The following is an 18,714-nucleotide window of genomic DNA, read 5'->3' as shown; positions in this document are numbered from 1 at the left end:
CGACCCCTATACCCTCCCCCCCACCCCGTGCCGCTCGGGAGGGGAGGTAGTAGAGATAATGTTAAGCCTGGGAAGAGGGAGGGGTGGGGGGAGGTTATCTTGTTCCCTGTCTCATTCTCCTGCTGTTTGTAGTAATAAATGAATACTTTTCCGCAAGTCGAGTCTGTTTTGCCCATGACGGTAACTTTAAGGACTTCTCCCTGTCCTTATCTCAAACCTTGAGCTGTTTTTCTTATATCGTCTCCTCCTATTCTCTTGGAGGGTGGGGGGAGCGAGAGAGAGACTGCGTAGTCTGGTCCTGATCAGGGCTGAACTACGACAGCTGGATTTCAAAGGCTGAGTGCGGTACGTCCTATTTGGGATGCCCATTTCAGATGCCATGGCAGAGCTGATGGGTCAGGGAGGAGTTGGTAAGCACTGGCATCCTTCCCATGGAAGTGCCAACTGCACTCAGGACAGGCACATCCAGAGCTTTTACACCAGCAAATCCAACAAAAGGGAATTTACCTTTTGCTGGAGACTGAAATGTGTAAAACACTGCACCGCCACAGCCACAAAGCAGAATAATACAGTAAAAGGAGGAATCATGGTAATCACTCCTCAACGCCATGAGATTATCCTTTCCATCACCAGATCGGTATGTGACAAATAAGGGAGCAATGTACCTGGTTTACACAGTTGGTATATGGCATTCCAGGATTAAGTATGATAAATAGCTCACTCAGATTTTGTACCTGGGTCACAGTTTCTAAGCCTGGTCCCTCAACCACAGAGACATACAAGAAGAGCAAATCTTCTCTTTACCCTGCCCAGCACTGTTCAAACACTCCCTAACTGAAGACAAAATAGCTTTGATGTACATGCTAACGATATCCTTCCAGCACCCCACAAGCCCTAGGGTACCTTAGGCATGCAAAATACATCTGAAACCACCAGTGTAACAATAACAGTCAACTCTTACTTCTTGATAATCTCCCCAAAGACCTGGGCAAGCAGAAGAGTCCATGAGAGATATGAGATGTCAATCCAAGGGACAATTTCCTGACAGTATCAATTAAACATGTCCTTGTCCAAATGCACCATGACTGTCAAGATCAATGCTACATGGCTCAGCATGCAAGTCATTGAGTTTTATTACCACTAAGCTATGCTAGCTTTACAGGTAAATTGATGTGCAGATTATTTTCAGCACAAGAATGACTTACTGAATAATTGAAAGAAATAAAATAATCCACTTCAGTGAAAGGGTTTCTATATTAAGTACATTTTACATTTATGATTTAGGCATGAGCCTGATCCAAAGCCCAGTGAAAGATTTCCCTGGCTTTGGCATAAAGCCCCACTTTGCTCCAGTGGGGCCAAGAGTGGCAGGAGGAGAGCGTTGATGGAAACCTGTGCAGGAGGAGTTACGGGAGCCCTGGTAGCAACCACAGCAGGGTGAGTAGGTAGCCTAGATATTATCCAGGCTGGGAAAATCAATGAGCAGCTCTGGCAGTGCCAGTATACCAGAGCTCAGCTAATAAAAACAAATCCCAGGGAATGTCAGCTTATGACAGAATGGCTCTCCCTAAGATGAACAGCCATTTCCTCCCTTATTAAAAACATCAGTAGAAGAAAACAGCAGCCAAACCGAGCTGCCAGCAGCAAAGGACACATTCTTTTGCCTAATCTGTCCCTTCAGGAATGGAAAGAGTAATATGTTTGAGGGTGGAGGAATAAGAAAGCAGTAAATAAAAACAGTGTCACTGACTAGCTCAGATATGACTGCTCAGTGCCTGGTGGGAGCTGGCAGTGTGCTGGGCCAAGCAGAGACCCAAGTGGGACAGGTTTGAACTCTGTTGTGTTGCTGATGCTAGTCCTCAGATTTCCAGCTATCTGGGGCTGTGCAGGCTCCCTCTGCTCTTTTTCCCCCATCGCTGGTGTTGAGACAGGATTACTGCTACAACCTGGCTCTAATGCTTCGTAGCCAAGTGCAAAGTGCTACTTAAGAAGCAAATGGTTTTGTAGATGTGCCAGAAGCATCGGTTGGTCTACATCGACTAGGAGGAAACTCCAAGGGCTCCCACTGTGTGCCTAGACTGGCTAATGGCATTGCCTGGCATGGCTATGCAGGCATGAGAGGTTTTGAGGGGGCTTTCCCCCTTCTGAGGCCAAGAGGGATACGTGCTGTGGGGATCCCACTGCTTTAGCACCCATCCTCTTTCTTTCCACAAGGATGCCCTGAGGGAAGCAGGCAGCCCTGCTCCACAGCAGACATAGCACCCATGGATCTGGTATATATCACCCCTGTGCTCTGCAAAAGTGATGCTGTCATGGGCACCATCAGGTCCTAACCCAGGAACAGAGAGAGCTTAATTCCCACCTGAAGCCCCTGTGTCTTCTGACTATGGACATTTAAAAAAAAAAGACTCAGATCTCCAATTACTCCTGCAAGGTGATTTAGCTACATCTCTCCTTGCCTTAGTCCTCAAAGCTGCCTTCATATTCTGCATGGGCCACACAGACCATCTTCCTCCTCCTCCTCTGCCTTCCTTGGCAAGACGAAGGCTTCCTAGCAGAACACTTTCCCACAAACTTCTCCCTAAAATGCACCAGCCTTTCAGTGACTGCCAGAACCAGCAGCCAGCACAAGCTGCCGAAATCCCTATGGCCAGAATAAAGCGATATGGAGGCAAGTGTGTACAGAGAAATGGGTACAGATCTCACCTCGCCACACGTTACAAATGCTACTGTAGATATGGTGTGTGGAAGAGACCAGCGTTTCCATCATGCTCACCAACAACACTGCAACTGAGATGCAGTTGAGGTGAGATTCAGTTGTGGAAACGAGGAGAGATTTGAGACAATAATTGCATCCATTGTCCTGCCCTCCCATGCTGGCTGGATTTACTGAAGCGGTGCAGCTCTGCTTTGGCATTCCCAACTCAAGAAATGAACTACAGTGGCTGTGCCTGACCCAGTGTAGACATCTAGCCAGTCAAGCTGCTGGCTTGTTAATTTGAGTTCCTGAAAAAAATCTGGTCACAGCACCATCAGCTTCTGCTGTGGCACTGATGGTCTTAACCAGCCTGGTGCCTGGAGACAGCTGGCACATTGCTCCACCACACCATGGCCACTACCTTCACTTTGGTCCTTGCGTTCACCCTGCTCCCAGCCATAAAGCAAAGGGGTACCAAGAAACAGGGCAAAGCTTAGCATTTGCCAATGGGAGTTACTTGAATTGTGCATTTTAGGACAGAGGATCAGGAAACTCTGCGGGGTAATGCTGTCCCCATGTTCTCTGGCACAGCTCCTTACTGTGCAACTAGCCCTGGCTCGCAGACTGGAGAGTCAAGAAGGGCGAAGCTAAGCAAATACCTACCAATTGGACTAGGAGAAAAGAAAGGTGTGACTAATAAGCTGCTGTGTCGTCACATTTCTGACACCTGTAAGCATTGAGCTAGAAAACTGCAAATTCAAAGGCTCAAAAGTACATCTTTCTGAAGCTAGATGTTTCCAGGTTGGACACTCAAAAGTGGCTACCTGAGAAGATCTGGGTCAATGCTTCGGGGAACGCACAGACAAGGACCAGTGAGATGTCCAACCTGGCAGAACTAGAAACAGTAAGACACATGTAGGGCTTGAACCAAAATAATGTGTGTCAAACTGAGAGTGGAGAACTCAAGGAACATCCTGGAGCAACTTACTGCCCACCTAGACAAAAAGCTCAAGGACTGCAACCAGGTACAACTCTGAATTGACCTCGAAGGCACAGATTACTTCACCTAACAGATATGTTTGACCTAAGGTATAACCAAATGTGCTGTTTACTACTACTTATTCTTAGATTCATCAAAGTCAGAGATTTATTTTCCTAAAACAAGCTCAAATACTGCTGCATTTTGAATTTTAAAATCTCATTGAAGACAAACACATTTAATAACTTTTCTGCTTAATTAAAACAGTTTGTATTTAATAACATATTAGAATAAGTTACTTTTTGCAATGTGTAATACATCTTTTTTGAGAATTAACCCCTTTGATGGTGCAAAACAATTTGTCTTGCAAAATTCATTACATAGTGGTTTCAGTAATTTAATTCTGCAGTTAGGGTGCTTTTGCAATCCTGCACCCACTTCTGCTTTCATTCACTGCTGTTCAATCCCAGAAGCGCTAATACATGGATAAGCCAGCATTGCAATAACTTCAGTTTGCTCTTTATACGCAAAGTGGCTGTATCACTTTAGGCAATGGATCACCACATTCCATTTATTCCATTCTCTCCTTAGCTTGTCTTACACTTTCACTCCCCAAATAATTAGCATAGTGTAAAGTGTTTGTGATATAGAATAATATCTGAAAGCTTCCAATTAATTGCTACAGTTAAAACATCTTTCTTTTTTCACTCTCTCATTTTATATATATTTATATTTTTTTAAAGTAAGCTCTGCCATTCATTACATATTCATAAGCAACATTTATCTACCCTGAGGTACCTTTGCTTATTCTGTTTTGGGTGGTTTTTAAAATTACATTTTCCCACCAGCTCTGAAATTGTTTTCTGGCTGCATATTTTTCCCATGGTACATTTAAGATGCTTCTGCTATAATTAATATGATGCAAAGCACAAGCTTATATGAAAAACAGCTTGTGAATTTTGAATAATTCTGCAGTAATTACATAGGTAGAATGGCTTATTTAATTATGGGCTTTGTCCCATGACACAGGAACTACAATGTTTTTACAGCATTTAAGGGTCAAAACAAATATCCTATCAATTCAAATGACAGATAGATATTAAACATAGATCTCATCTATGCTAAACATGTCTCATAATTTAACAAAATATTTATAAAAATGTAATAATTTTTCCATAACATAGGCCAAATGAACTTCTTAGCTGATTTGTTTCCAAGTCTTAAAATCTCTCTCCAAAGGAAGGTTCTCATTTTTCCTGGTAAATTGTCCGACAGGGCAATGAATGCTGCAGGTCTGTAAAGTCATCCCTTGCTAGAAGGATGCATCAGCAAGGTTCAGCTCACAGGTCATTACAATCCTGCTGTCCTCTCCCCATGCTAGCTGGGGCTCTGATAGCAGCTGAAGGGGTACCTGCGAGTGCAGGTTCTTTGCTCTTCCCAGCAGCAATGCACCCTGCCCATGTGCATAGCAGGCTCTTAGTCTTGGGCACCATTATTTACCCCACTGAAATATATAAGTGAACAAGAAACTCTAGGCCCAACTAATTTTAACAGATGCAGAAAGTATCTTCAAATTAAAATCTCCTCCTCTTAATCAGGTACTGTACTATTAAGACTGGAATTGATCCCAGCAACTTCTACTTTTAAAGCACACCAATAAATCCCTGCAGCCGTGGTGAGCCAGTGTAATTTTCTGCCCTTTTGGACAAAGATGTATTGCTGTTTCATGCTAGAGAGCCAGATGGCCATCAATCACCTCCTCAGCAGTGCTACCTTCCAGCTCCGCCTTGCCACATACGCTTTGCTAATAATTAAATCTCAGCCCGTAACTCACAGAGCAGCCACTGAGGTCTCCTCCGGAGATCACACTCTTTTGCCATGCTACCAGGGAGGGAGATCATTCATGACCACAAGTGAGACTTGTCAAATTGGTGCTGGCTTTTGATTAAGGAGCAGTACTCCGATGTCTGCTTTCCACGATGCCTAGTGTTCAGTCTCATTAGGTAGGGTACTGTGGATACTCATTATACCAAAGGATGATCCCTACACATCCAAAAATCTGACAAACTTAAGTCAGTAAACTACAAATCTCAATTACACGAGAAAATTGTTTCTGTTGCCAAACTCCTAGAATATTATTAATTGTTGTGTGTATGACAGTCCTCTTTAGTCACTGGCCAGAACACTGCTGTAAGAGGTCCTGCACAAGCACGCAACAACCTTTCCCCAAGGATCGTTCCACCTCCAAGAAGACTAAAAGGTTTCTGAGGCAAGGAATGCCTTTTTGTACAAGACATGAGACAACAAAATGGCTCAAAAGCATGCCTAAGAGAGATGAGTGTGAGTCAATGAAGGACAACAACTCCCATTTATTTTTAAACCTCCAATTTTCAAATCAACAGATATTCTGCTGACAGGACTTTAAAATCAACTCATTATAACAGCATAAGGAATGCTATAAAAGCCACCTCCCAGACCTGCCACAAGCCACATGGCCAGCTCCACCAGCTGACTGAAGTAGGATGGTGCTGCCAGGAAGAGCAAAGTGACAAGCAGCTGGAGGGAAGAGTTACAGATGTCTGCAGGGTACACACCTGCCTTTGCCCTCAGACTGGGATGTTCTCTAAAGTGGACATGCCAGGAAGCTGTCTGGTTGCATTAGAGTCAACAAAGTAGAGGCAGTTTGGCTCTTCTCGCAATGATACTTCAGTTGCAGCCAAATGACAAAACATGACCTGAAAGTCTTGAGGGCACTCGTTAACAACCAGAAACAGCCACTGGCTAATAGCGCATTGGCTTGGCACTCAGGAAGCTTCCAGCTGTAGCTCTCTCCAACCTGTTGGCTGAGCATGGGCTAGCCAGGATCTCACATTCTCTTTCTGCAAGATGAGATAACACCAGCGCTACTAGTCTATTGAGATCTGGGTGAAATGCCGTGCAGACAAGGCTGACCTACTTGCAGTTTGGGAAGGCGCCAGCCTGTATCCGCACCACGCAGTAGGGATTGCCCTCATTCACATCAGTGGAGTGGAAAGCTATCTGCATTTCCCAGGTGCAACCTCTGACTTCAGTGACTCAGGTATCTGTTGACTCCAGGCAGGTGATAACAAGCCAAACACACATTTCTTTTGAAAATTCAAGCAGTTGCATGAAATGGGCAAAAACAGATCTGGACTGCAGAATGCCATTAATCTGTAAACATGTGCTCTGAATAGGCCATTTCTTCAGACATTTCCCAGGATAACGCCACAGCCATTTAAAGGCACGTGTCCTGGACTGGTAGTGACTCCTGAAGAATACAATGGATACGTTATACTGCAGTAGCAGCGGGTCAGTGCTGCCCCTCTCAGCTTGACCCAGCTGTTGTGGCAAATGTATTGCCAGGCTCCCATTTGTTTTTTTGCAGAGCTTTGGTCATGCATGACAGTGCTTTAATATGTATTTTTATTGTAGCTTTTCACATTCCTCTTCAGATTATGAAGTGAAACAAAAATATACAAAAGAGTGACACTGGAAGACTATTTGAGCAAAGGTCTTTAAAACAGTAATAGCTTTTGTGGTTATGCAGCCATAGAAGTGGCTCTGAAATGTTGTGCCTGCTAGATACCAGACTTGTATCTAGCTCAAAGCCGTGGATTCTGCTGCAGTGCCAGGCACATGAAAAGGAGATACCGCAACTCAGAAAATCACTAGGCCAAAATATTTTGAGCACCAGGGTCTTCTCTTCTTTCTACAGCAGCTGAGATTGTTCTCAACCAAAGACAGTCAAAACAGCTCAGGAAATGGAGGACCATCTCAATCATTCTCCCATTCTTGAATAAAATCCCAAATGTACACTTCACTCCCCAAGCCACTGCTACCATGAGGAACATCGACTTTCAGAATTAACTTCTTTAGCTCCAGTGGGGATAGTCTTGTCGGAAGCCAGAATTACACCATAGACCTAAATGCAGTCAAGGGAACTAGCTGATCATGTACTGGCCTCGAGTAGATGTACGGTCTATGCAGGATGGTACAAGGTGCTTCCCTTTTATGTGTAGCTTGTTGTCTCATAGTGAGATGCAGAGAATGTAACTTTTTCCCCTAGTTAGAAGCTGGAATATACTTTTGACTCCACAGCTGCACCTCACACAAACATGTGCAGCAGTGTATCTGCAGCTGCTGCAAGCAGGACACACAACTTGCACCTGACAAGGCAGGCTCTGCATTCTTCAATGCCACCACCCAGGGTGCTTGCTACTCCCTGGTGGCATAGTGAGGACCCAGCCAGGAGATCATAGAATCATAGAATCATGGAATGGTTAGGGTTGGAAGGGACCTTCAAAGGTCATCTAGTCCAACCCCCCTGCAAGGAGCAGGGACATCCCTGACTAGGTCAGGTTGCTCAGAGCCTCATCTCAGTGATGCAGATGTTCTGCACCACTAAGTAAAGGATGTGGCAGGAGCTAATTCTGCTCACTTATCATCCTCAGCTCACAGCTGCCCATGCCAGGAGCTCAAAACTGGCTTTGCATTGGTGTAATCCCTGTTTTACCATATAGCAAAAGGAAGATTTACACCAGATGGTTTCTACCATTAGTTACTGCCACACATCAATTTCCCTGCTCAGCTCCATTTCCAGTAACAAAATGGTGTAACATTGGCCACTTTTCCTACCTAGTGCATTTGCAGACTGCGAATCTGCAATGCCTACCTTAACTTCCACGTGTGCCATCAGGACTGCAAAGTTGGTTAGGTGATTGCAGGAGCATGTGGTGTGCGTCTTGTTAGTTGTCAGGAGGCGACATCCCTGGGTGGACCAATACCCTGTCATTGTACGCTTTGTATAGCTCCAGAATGAACAGTTTGGATTGAAATTTTCTTCTGACTGCTGCAGAGAAGAAATGAATAAATGCAATAAAAATGATAGGGTTTCAGAGATTTCTAAATGCACTATTTTATTTTTTTCCAGAGGCATTTTGTAACTCTCACCGTTTAATTTTGGATAAACAATCAGCAGTGATTTATACGTCAAGTACTACTTGTCAATACTAGAAAAAGTTAGATTTTTGCTGCTCTCTTTGCTAATGCAAACATAGTTCTTTGTTGTTGATTAATTTCAGCCATAGACTAAATTCAGCTCTTCAAAACTAGATTGCTTCATTTGCACTGCAGAGCAAAGAAATTAATTGCTTTAAGCAATCAACATTTGCAATGACTGTGCTTGGCTAACTGGAGGACTAGCTGTCCCCTTTCACTGCAATTCCACTTTCCTCTAATATACTCTGCCACCATGATAAAATAATATCATGGTCTATTCTAATATATTGGTAGTTTTTAATTACAGAATGACGTGTGTCAGCAACTGAGCAATGGACATCAGCTCAAAGGAGACTCTTTCTTTACTTTTATTAATGCAATGTAAAAGAGACATTCTCCATAAATAACACAAAGTGCAAAGGAACAAAGTGCAAATCCAATCAAGGACTGCTGGAGGCCTCACACCAGCCAACTTTTGCATCACTTTGTTTCAGAAATTGAAAAAAAGAAGCACTTTTCAAACTTACTCACCTTAATGTGCTTCACAGTAAACACCACGGGATCTGCTAGGTAAACCTTATTGCTGAACTCTTTGTTTATTGCTGCTGTGATGACAGGGGAGTTGACAATGACGGAGTGATTAGTTGACATTGCCTCTGTTCCCAACTTCATACTGGCGTTCTCCGTGGAGAGATAGGTGCCCAGGTTGTTGTACAGCACAAAAGCCACCCTGATTTCACCTAGAAGAGCAGCCAGGTCAGTGCACTGGGGTTTATGTTTTAGATGACAAATTTCTTCTCTGAATCAACTTTAAAACTTCTCTGAGAAAATGTGAAATGACCAAGATGTGGCATACAAAAAGTCATCTCCTGGTGCCAATCCCAATGAGCACTATGAGGTGCAACAAGCAGTCCGTGGATAAGAAAAGCAGAGCTGCCTCTCTCAAAACAAACTTTTATAAGCCAACAGATTGTCGGAAGACAGACAAAAAAGCTGCCCATTAAAAGCTGGCTTATTTTTGGCATTAGTGGGTGTAACTGACTTCAGAGCAAAGAGGCCAGGTGGCCCATTTCCCACCTGACATAATATTTTATTCTCCAGGCTATGCTTGGGAAATGTGTTTCATTCTGGCCTGTTGCACAGATGCAGTACAAAACTATAATTTAGTCCATTAATAAATTAAGTCTACCTCAGAAAAGTGTGGGGACAAATCTGGAAGAAGGAATCCAAAACTTTCCAACACAGTTCCAATCTCATGTGAAGAGTAAAACAAAATTGTAAAAATGGCATTAAAAATATATTTCTTTTCTTAATTTACCAATCAGATATCCCCTCTTCCACAAAAAAAAAAAGCACGATTAGGGAGTTTGCAGAAAACTCAGGCTACCAATCAACTGTATTTAATTGAAATTGTCCAGTTTGCCTTCTGTTTTACACATTATTTCACAGGCTATAAATAAGAAGTGAATGTGATTAGTTTGCCTTTATATGTATTAGCTGCAGGAAGGTTATTTTTTTGTTTCTATAGAAATCACCCTAGCTTCTGAAGAAGGTGAAACACTGATGACTCCAAAGGCCCCTTCCCAACCTAAATCCTTCTATAATAATTTTATTTCTAGCTCTTTGGTGACCTCCAGGCAGGTACCAAGCTGGTGCAAATTGACGAGGCTCTCCTGATTTGACCAGAATTCCAGTGTTACCTTGCTTAGAAATACAAACTTCCCCTTCCTCGCTGCCAACACAGTTTCTCTTGCCCTACAAGTCTCCAAAGCCCACTAGCAGAGTGAAACTCCTGCCCCACTGGAGTTTTGCTACGCATCTTGGGTTTTACACTGTCTCTAAAATAAAGACTTCTCTCCAAATTCTACATGCAAATGTACGAAACCCCATCAAAATTTTCTTCCTGAATCACCAGACCAAACTTTTCTCTCAACAGTTATCAGAAATTTTTGTCAATTTTAACGCCCCTGGTCTAGCTGTAATTCTGCCCTATCACTCCATGTTTTGCGGGCAGTGATCAAAGCCTGTACTACAGTCCTTTCCCCCTGCACATGGGTTAAATTTTAAAAGAAGTCAGAAATAGAAGCATATTAGGCCCACTAGTAGAAAGACTGGGAGTTTGAAGTTTGCCTATAGCGGAGCTGTAGAGATCAACAAATGTGTCTGCTCAAATTCCTGGTCTGGAAATAAATGGCTTGGCAGCATGAAAACCATTCACATATAACATCATCTTATAATATAATATTTAATTTATGCTACATCAGGAGGTTCATAAGCTTCAGAGAGAAAGGCACTGAAGACTTAAACTCATAACAGTTGAACAACCTTTTCTGCCATGGTGGCACATTATTAATATTTGCTGCTATCGTTTCTTCTCTCTCCCTTTTCAGAGATTTGTATAATGCCCCACTATGAAGCAGTTTACTTAAACAAGCCTCATCCCATCTGAAGCCTCCTACTGTAGAAAACAGCACTTAAAAGCACTTCTCTGGACTCAGCGCTGTGCCCCAGCAGCCACATCATTTAAGGATCTTACGCATTTTTACCAGCCTATAACACTTTTGAAGGTTGTGAATCGTTTAGCAATATAATACATTCTCAGTCAGCCAACTTAACTTGCAGTAAAGAGCCCAAGCAACTAATCCTACTGACAATTTAAATATTAACATAGCGATTAATACTATACTTACAACTGGTTAAACAGAAAACAATGCCTAAAGCATGAGGCCGGAGTGGCTGGAGGTGCTGGACCTACCATTTCGACCATTTTGTTTCAAGGTATTTGCTGACAGCTGAATAGCACTCCCGTGGCTCACAGTCTGGGGAAACTTCAGATCTTCCAGATTCCCATCTGTGCTTAGTCTTGCAACTTCCAGTTCTGTTTGCAGGAAAGACCAACAGTAGGAAAAATTGCTACTGAAATAATCTTTAACGTGATACTTCAAAGCTACAAAATGGTGTTCCAGATCATCTGAAAGCAGAGGAATCAACTTACAATGTTTCATGCTAGACGCTGTTTGGGCTCCTATTTCTTTTTAAATCTTTGCCCTGAAGAAGTTTTAAATTTAATTAAAAAAATAAAAATCAAATAAATTCTACTCTCTGTGGAAGACAAAAGACAACCAACTCTTCTAAACAAGAACATCAGGATATTAAGGACAATGGTTAAAATGAAAATCTGAAAATGCTAGTTCTTTGCTACTGGCAATTGGTACTTTCTGTAATTGTTATCAGCGCTCGGGATCCGTATTCATAGAAACAGAAAGAAGAGTTGGTCTCATTTTACACAAGCACAGTGGGATTACTCGTGCTTTCCACCATGCTTGTTTTTTTTAATTAAAACAAACAATCAGTCAAATAAAGACACAAATTTGTATGAAATGAAACACAATTGCATTAGGATGAACAACCTCCCTGTGAAGCGGTGCTCTCCCTGCTCCAGTGCAGATTTTGCCCTCAAGGCCAGATATAATAAAGTTAGGTTAGGTGCTCATTTTCCATTGGATTTCACAGGTAGAGAGCTGCCTTATTCCTTTAGGCTCTTTTGAAAAGTCTTTTAAGTCTTTCAGACAAAAGGCCAAGACATATCTAAGAAATCGCTCTCCAGTTAATCTAGAGGCCAAGACCAAAGTCAGGTTTCCTATTCTTTACTCTCTCTTTGGCTGAGTATTCTTAGTATTTATGAAATCTGTCCCTTACGGATGTTGTCAGTGTTTTCCCGTACGATGTCTGTCTTCAGCAGGTTATCAGCCAGCACAAAGGCACTGTCCTCCACAGTGTCAAGTAACTTGGTGGCTGCACGCTGCTGTTCGCTTGTGTTCAGGTCCTTCCATGCATTCAGAGCCTGTGGCTGCAGGAGGTTGTTCACTGTCTCCACCATAGCCTGCAAGGGAGAGGGATCAAGTGAGAAAGGGCTCTAGCAAACCTAAAGCACCATTGAGAACTCATATGCTCAGTCCCATTCTCCATGTACATCAATTTATAGGGAGAGGAAGTGTCTCACTTCCCCACCCACTGGGGCAGCCTGCAATGGAGCTAGGCATCATTTATCCCATCACACAGGATAGGGAGGAAATGTTGATTTTATTCTAAATGCAGGCTGGGAATAGCACTTTTCTGCCTCCGTGATCAGCAGTTCTGGGCTTGGAGTGAGAAAGAATTAGAGGGTGGGGGTGGGGGGCGGAGGGAAGATGAAGAAATCATTAAGGAAACATGCAGGAAAAGTAGATTTTAAAACCCATCTGTGAAGCAGGCTGCTGCTACCTGCAGCACCAGAATTCAAGAGCACTGCTGGGGCTCCCAAGGAATGTATTTACCATCTGCAAGGGCTATGCTCCTTAGAGCTTTTCCCATAACATAACCTCTGTCAGGCAGTCATGAAGACAAAGAGATAGTTGAGTTACACCACTTCATATCAGAGAAGCAGCAGGTATCCGTAGAGATTTAGTTAAGACACTACATTTCAAATCGCTCCCTTCAGCCCCACGGTAACAACTGCAGTCCCTCCTGTGGTGCACCTTCTGCCCTGGGCTGCCACACACAAAGAGCTCTGTCATGGACAACTTCCCACAGGTTAATCTGGATGCACATCCAGGATCACACAAAACCATGCTGGCCTCATGACTGCAAAATTACAGCAGAAGAACTACCCAATCTGAGGTTCTGCTCTGCCTAAACCCCCCGCTTAGTTACTAACCAGAGCTGACTCAACTAACTTCTAGCTAATGTTTTTTTTTAATGAGACCAGCTGTACTAGTTGGTAGAACTGACAGGGCAGAGGAAAAGGGAAAATAAAGGTACTTTGCTCACGCTTTCTTCTGTTGTTTAGTGTCTAGCCACCAGGCAGGCCTGCCCCACAAAGGAACACCTCCACTGCCAGCTAATGATGACTGCAGAAACCAACCTTCCCTTTGAGATGAATTTGCTGTTCTTAATAATTTTCTGTATGCTGAATGTGTAGGCATCAAACCCATACCTCTGTTCTGCAAGGTAAGAACAGTCCTACGGGATTTCAACATGTTGCAAGCCTAAAGGATGCCCCATGGGCTCACTTTCATGGAAATACTTCAGTATTTACTCCTGACAGTGTTTCTAAATCCACCTATACATGACGTGTTAAAAGGAGACACGGCATGGCCCATCCTCCAGCAGAGCCCTCAGGAGGAGTGTTACAATGGCAACACATGGCACAAAGAGTGTGGGGCACCCTGAATCACCAATCATGGTCACAGACAAATGTGCCATGGGAGAATATAATCACATCAAACCAGGATTTTATTTTATTGCTATATCCAGGTGACCTTCAAAAAAATGTCAACTACAGCAAGCTTCGAGGAGAAGCAAAGACAGCTAGGCCTGCCACTCCTCATGCTTTTAATCCCAGCAAAGACATTTCACTGAGATATTGCCATGTACATTTTCGTCCTAAATGCCCTTGAGGTTGGAAGGTTTCTCATACCACCTTGATTCCTATTGGAAGACTGGGCCAGAATCAGGCTACTCTGATAGTATAAAACTCCTACTCTCCAACCTACATTTATTCATGATCAATTAACTCATTTGCTCTTGTGCCAAATCTCTCTTGTACCTTAAACAGATCTTCCTCCCCTCAGCAGCTACTGCCCTGGTCCCTTGATTAATACACAACATTTCTCATAAGCCTCCCAGCTTTGTGTTCCAAAGTATGGAGTAACCCATGTTTCAATCACTGAAGCAAACCAAAATCTCATCCTCTAGTGCTGCTGCAAAAATCTTTTTTGCTGTCAAGTCTTTACAGTCCAGGACTGGAATCTCCTTCTCATTTGCTGTTAAGTGGAACTTATTAACCATAAATCAATTTCTTAAACTGATTACTAAACTGATTTTCCTAAACAGTCTAAAAATCATCTTAACATATTTAGTGTGTGCATACAAAAAGCTGCTTGACTTTAACAGTCAAGAAGAAATACTAAAAATCTACAGCATTTAAGTGTGGGGTTTTTTTCAGTGGCTTAAAATCTAGAAGTCTGATCTCTGTAGCTCTTAACAAAATTCTGTATTTTACTTTGGTAGCTTATCTCTTTACAAGCAGAAAGGAGGTAGCATTCTTTTCCAGTGACCAAAAAGCGTCACCATTTTGCTGTGCAGGTTCTATACAACGTGGTGTTTTCTTGCAAAGATCTTTTATGCATGGGAAGCAAAAAATTAGGATGTTTCTCCCCTTTCAATGTTATCACACAGACTACAATCTGCCTTACTTCCTTACACAAGCTACTAACGATGTCTTTAAATCTTTGCTAAAACAACATCCTGGATACTTTTATCAATATCTGAACAGTGGAAAGAGTCTTTGCAGAAGATCAAGCTCCTGGCTCTGGATGGAAAGGTAATGCTTATTTGTCAAAATATGAAACAGATGCTGAAATATTTGTGTTACAGTAAAATATTTGCTGCAAAGATTTTTCCCCAGAAAAATTACTCTAATGCTTTTTTTTTTTAAAAATGTGTGTGCATGTGTGCATGCAAAGTTTGAGAGAGACCACCAATTCGGCCTAATGTGCTACTTTCCGCACAATGTGTGCTCCCCACTCAAAGGACATGACGCTGGTGAGCATCCATCCTCTTGAAGTGACTAAGCTGAAAACAGCCACTTCACATCACTTTGGACCTGGAGTCTGATGCAAAAGTTCCAGGAATATTTTCAAGGAGTTTGGGTCAGGTCCTTAGCATGTATCTGAACAAAGCTGGTAGACTGTCTTCACTGGCAATTCATTGGAGATGCATTTAGTCTGTAGCTTTTCCCAGAGGGTCACTCCCCTGTCTCAGTGCATTAATCAAGTGTCCCCCATATTATATTTCTGAGTGCAGCACTTCATTATGGCTGAGTGCTGCAGGCTGAAGCCAAGCAGATGAGGTGCTAAATGAAATGTTTGCATTTTGGACAGGAGCTGAGGTAGCCGTTTAAATTAAATAAAACAGCTGTTAAAGCAACAGTGTCTCTTGAGACACAGATGTCAACTGGGAAAAGTTGGGCAGGGGAGCAGGAACTGTGGGAAGGCAGGCACATGGGACAAGGACCTGCCTGTGTCTTTGCCATTTAAGCTAAGCTGTCGTGGTTTAAGTTTGGCACCTGTTCCAATGACTTTGTGGTCTGATGAAGCTCCAGCATAGACGCAGCAGCAGTGCCAGCCTCCCAGGAAAGCCTCTCAGTGACCAGTGGAAGGAGGGTTAACCCTGATGGAGCCTTTGAAATGAAGAAGGCATGAGATAGGTGTGCCTGGGAGCTGATGGCATGATAACTTTTACCTGAGATCCCTGGTGATCCTGATAAAGGTGAGGACTTTCAGAGGGAGCTAGGAAAGTTCTGACCTAGTTTCAGCGCACTTCAAGAATTTAACATCTAGCCAAGTCACTGACACTCTCTAGTTTCTCTCCCCACTGAAAGCAGAAGGAACTACAACAAGTGTTATTACCATTCAGGTGTCCAAAGTCACATGAGATTAATCCTATCCCTGAAGAACCCAACACTTTATTAAAGGATGCTACATGTCTACCTCACTGAAGACCTTGTCCTTGTTTCCCAAGCTAAAGGACTTCCTCTGTTGTGGTGTTCTTCTCTTTCCCTGCCTGATTCCTCTTCCAAATGTAGCTCAACTACGTGAACAATTCCTAAAGCACCCTTGTGAGCCTCATGCAAAATAAAAATGTGAGACTTGGAGCCCAAACACACCTCAACATCACCCACAGCATGTCACCAAACCAATACCATGGCTGCTGTGGCTTAATGAATGGACAGTACAAGCACACACATGCTCAGGGAGAAGGACACAAGTAACTCAAATGACATCAAGGGAAAGCTTTCACGAGGCACAGCTTGCTTGTTTGTAGCCTAAGATCAAATGAGTGAAGAAGTGCACAGCAGAAGGGAGCCAAGAAGGAAGACTTTCCATCTGCCTTTCTATCCCAAGATATGCAGGTGCAGCTGTGCGGTGCCTGTGATGTCAGGGTACCTATACATGCAAAGTCAAACCTCCTAAACACAAGCCTCTAAAGAGCAACCATCCTAGGTCAGAGAATTTGACAGTCAGTGGACCTTTCATGTCCCCAGCAGTCACTACAAGCAGACATCAAGAGAAGAGCAAGAACATGTGAAACATAGAAGACAAATCACATAACGGTGTCCCTTTTCATTATGCAGTTATATAGCACCACAGAGTGTACATTCAATGTAAACAAATGTTAATAAATTGCTGAGGGAGATTTTTTCCAAATAAGTGCATATGCTTATGGTTTCTTGATTTTCTCCTGAGGTTACAAAACAGAAACGAAATGTAAAGCTTCCTTCTCAGACACTTACAAATTGGTATTAAAAGATGTATTGTCAAAAGGCAACTAATTAGCAGTCTTACAGTAATTATAGCTTAGTAAAAGGCCAGTCATACATATCCCACTGATTTCCTTTGTGACAACTGCTTCATTCTGTAAAACTGTATTTTGCTTGTTCATTTATTTTTATCTTCTCCCTCTCTAAAAATGTCTGTTGAGAATATCTAGCTATGTTACACATAGTTTAAACCTGATACCGCATCCATTATTTCTCTCTCACTGTACCAAAATCCAAGGCACTGCTCTGACAAAAGCAGATTCTGTAATGCAAAATCTGTCTTTAATTGGGAATTAACACTGGAAATCACCAAGAGATGTTAGACATCTTATTGCCGAAGTTGGGACCAGACTGCATTGCGCTATGACGCAAAAAGCAGAGCAACCCTAACCTTAGAAAAAGCAGCAGCTCTCCTAGAGTTAGGACCTCTCTAAATCTTTATTATTCCATTTTGGCCTCTCATTGAGCAGCTGATGAAAGAACAAAAACCCCAACAAGCTTATGCCTGGAGAAAATTCTGCTATGTGGCAAGTGAATACCAGCAGGCTCTATAGGGAATATTAATTGAATCCTTCTGCTGAGCAATTTTCAAATATGTAGTTTGACCTTTCTTACAAAGAAGCACCTCCTTAAGAGGATATTGAACACATTGTATACATTATTTTGCATGGAACCTACATCAAGGTCTTACCTTCTATAGCAGCTTTGGGAAAATGAGGACAGTGGCACAGGGCATTAAACCACCACTTTGGCAATAACATCTCAAATTAAAGTATCTGTATTTTGTAACTTTTAAAGTCCTGTCTTATACTGCTAAGACTGTCTTCCTTGATCTTACAGGAATATTTCATGTAATGCACTTTCAAAAACTAGGACAGAACGAGCTACTGCAACAAGGCTGTGCTTTGCATTGGGAGACTAAAATCACAGCTGGAGCACGGAACAAGCAGTACTTGCTCAGCCACCCCTGTACCAAAGGCACTTTTTAGAATGGCAGATGAACAGCACTCCAATCCCACTACACAGGGGTCGCTAATCAAACTGGAACAGTCATCCACTCTATGGGACTCAGGGTCAAAAATAGATGAATATGTAATTTCTTTGCTGGCACAGCCTCATCAAGAAGGGTTTACTCACCCTTTCCGAGAACAGCAGCGCTAAGACTGTAGAGTGCAATCACACAGACACAGCCTCAGGCCGTGCTTACAGTCTAAGGTTCTCGTCCAGCCTGAGGTCTCCAGCTACTGCTCCAAAACAAGTGCATCATAATCATAGAATCATAGAATGGTTAGGGTTGGAAGGGACCTTCAAAGGTCATCTAGTCCAACCCCCCTGCAAGGAGCAGGGACAGCCCCAACTAGATCAGGTTGCTCAGAGCCTCATCCAGCCTGGCCTTGAACGCTTCCAGAGATGGTGCCTCCACCACCTTTCTGGGCAACCTGTTCCAGGGTTCTATAACTCGCATCATAAAATTTTTTTTCCTAATTTCTAATCTAAATCTACCCCCCTCTATTTTAAAACCATTACCTCTCGTCCTATCGCAACAGGCCCTACTAAACAGCCTTTCCCCATCTTTCTTGTAGGCCCCCTTGAGGTACTGGAAGACCGCTATCAGGTCTCCCCGGAGCCTCCTCTTCTGCAGGCTGAACAGCCCCA

The 18,714-nt window shown here is 42.9% G+C and overlaps 1 protein-coding gene across 1 annotated transcript in view; it reads right to left on the bottom strand.

Moving 5' to 3' along the window:
- Positions 1-18,714, bottom strand: part of ADGRL3 (adhesion G protein-coupled receptor L3) — a 553,885-nt gene that overhangs the window by 65,451 nt on the left and 469,720 nt on the right. Inside the window, exons 12-15 of the mRNA XM_086746193.1 lie at positions 12,396-12,579; positions 11,452-11,574; positions 9,228-9,436; positions 8,371-8,547 (exon numbers count right to left, since the gene is read on the bottom strand). Of these exons, the coding sequence (XP_086602319.1) occupies positions 8,371-8,547; positions 9,228-9,436; positions 11,452-11,574; positions 12,396-12,579 (693 nt within the window). The remainder of the gene's footprint in view (positions 1-8,370; positions 8,548-9,227; positions 9,437-11,451; positions 11,575-12,395; positions 12,580-18,714) is intronic.

The sequence above is a fragment of the Chlamydotis macqueenii genome, chromosome 4 (genome assembly GCF_036417535.1).
Source record: "Chlamydotis macqueenii isolate bChlMac1 chromosome 4, bChlMac1.mat, whole genome shotgun sequence".
Classification (NCBI taxonomy): domain Eukaryota; kingdom Metazoa; phylum Chordata; class Aves; order Otidiformes; family Otididae; genus Chlamydotis; species Chlamydotis macqueenii.
Note: the sequence above shows the minus strand (reverse complement) of the source record. Positions and strands in the feature narration are given on the sequence as shown.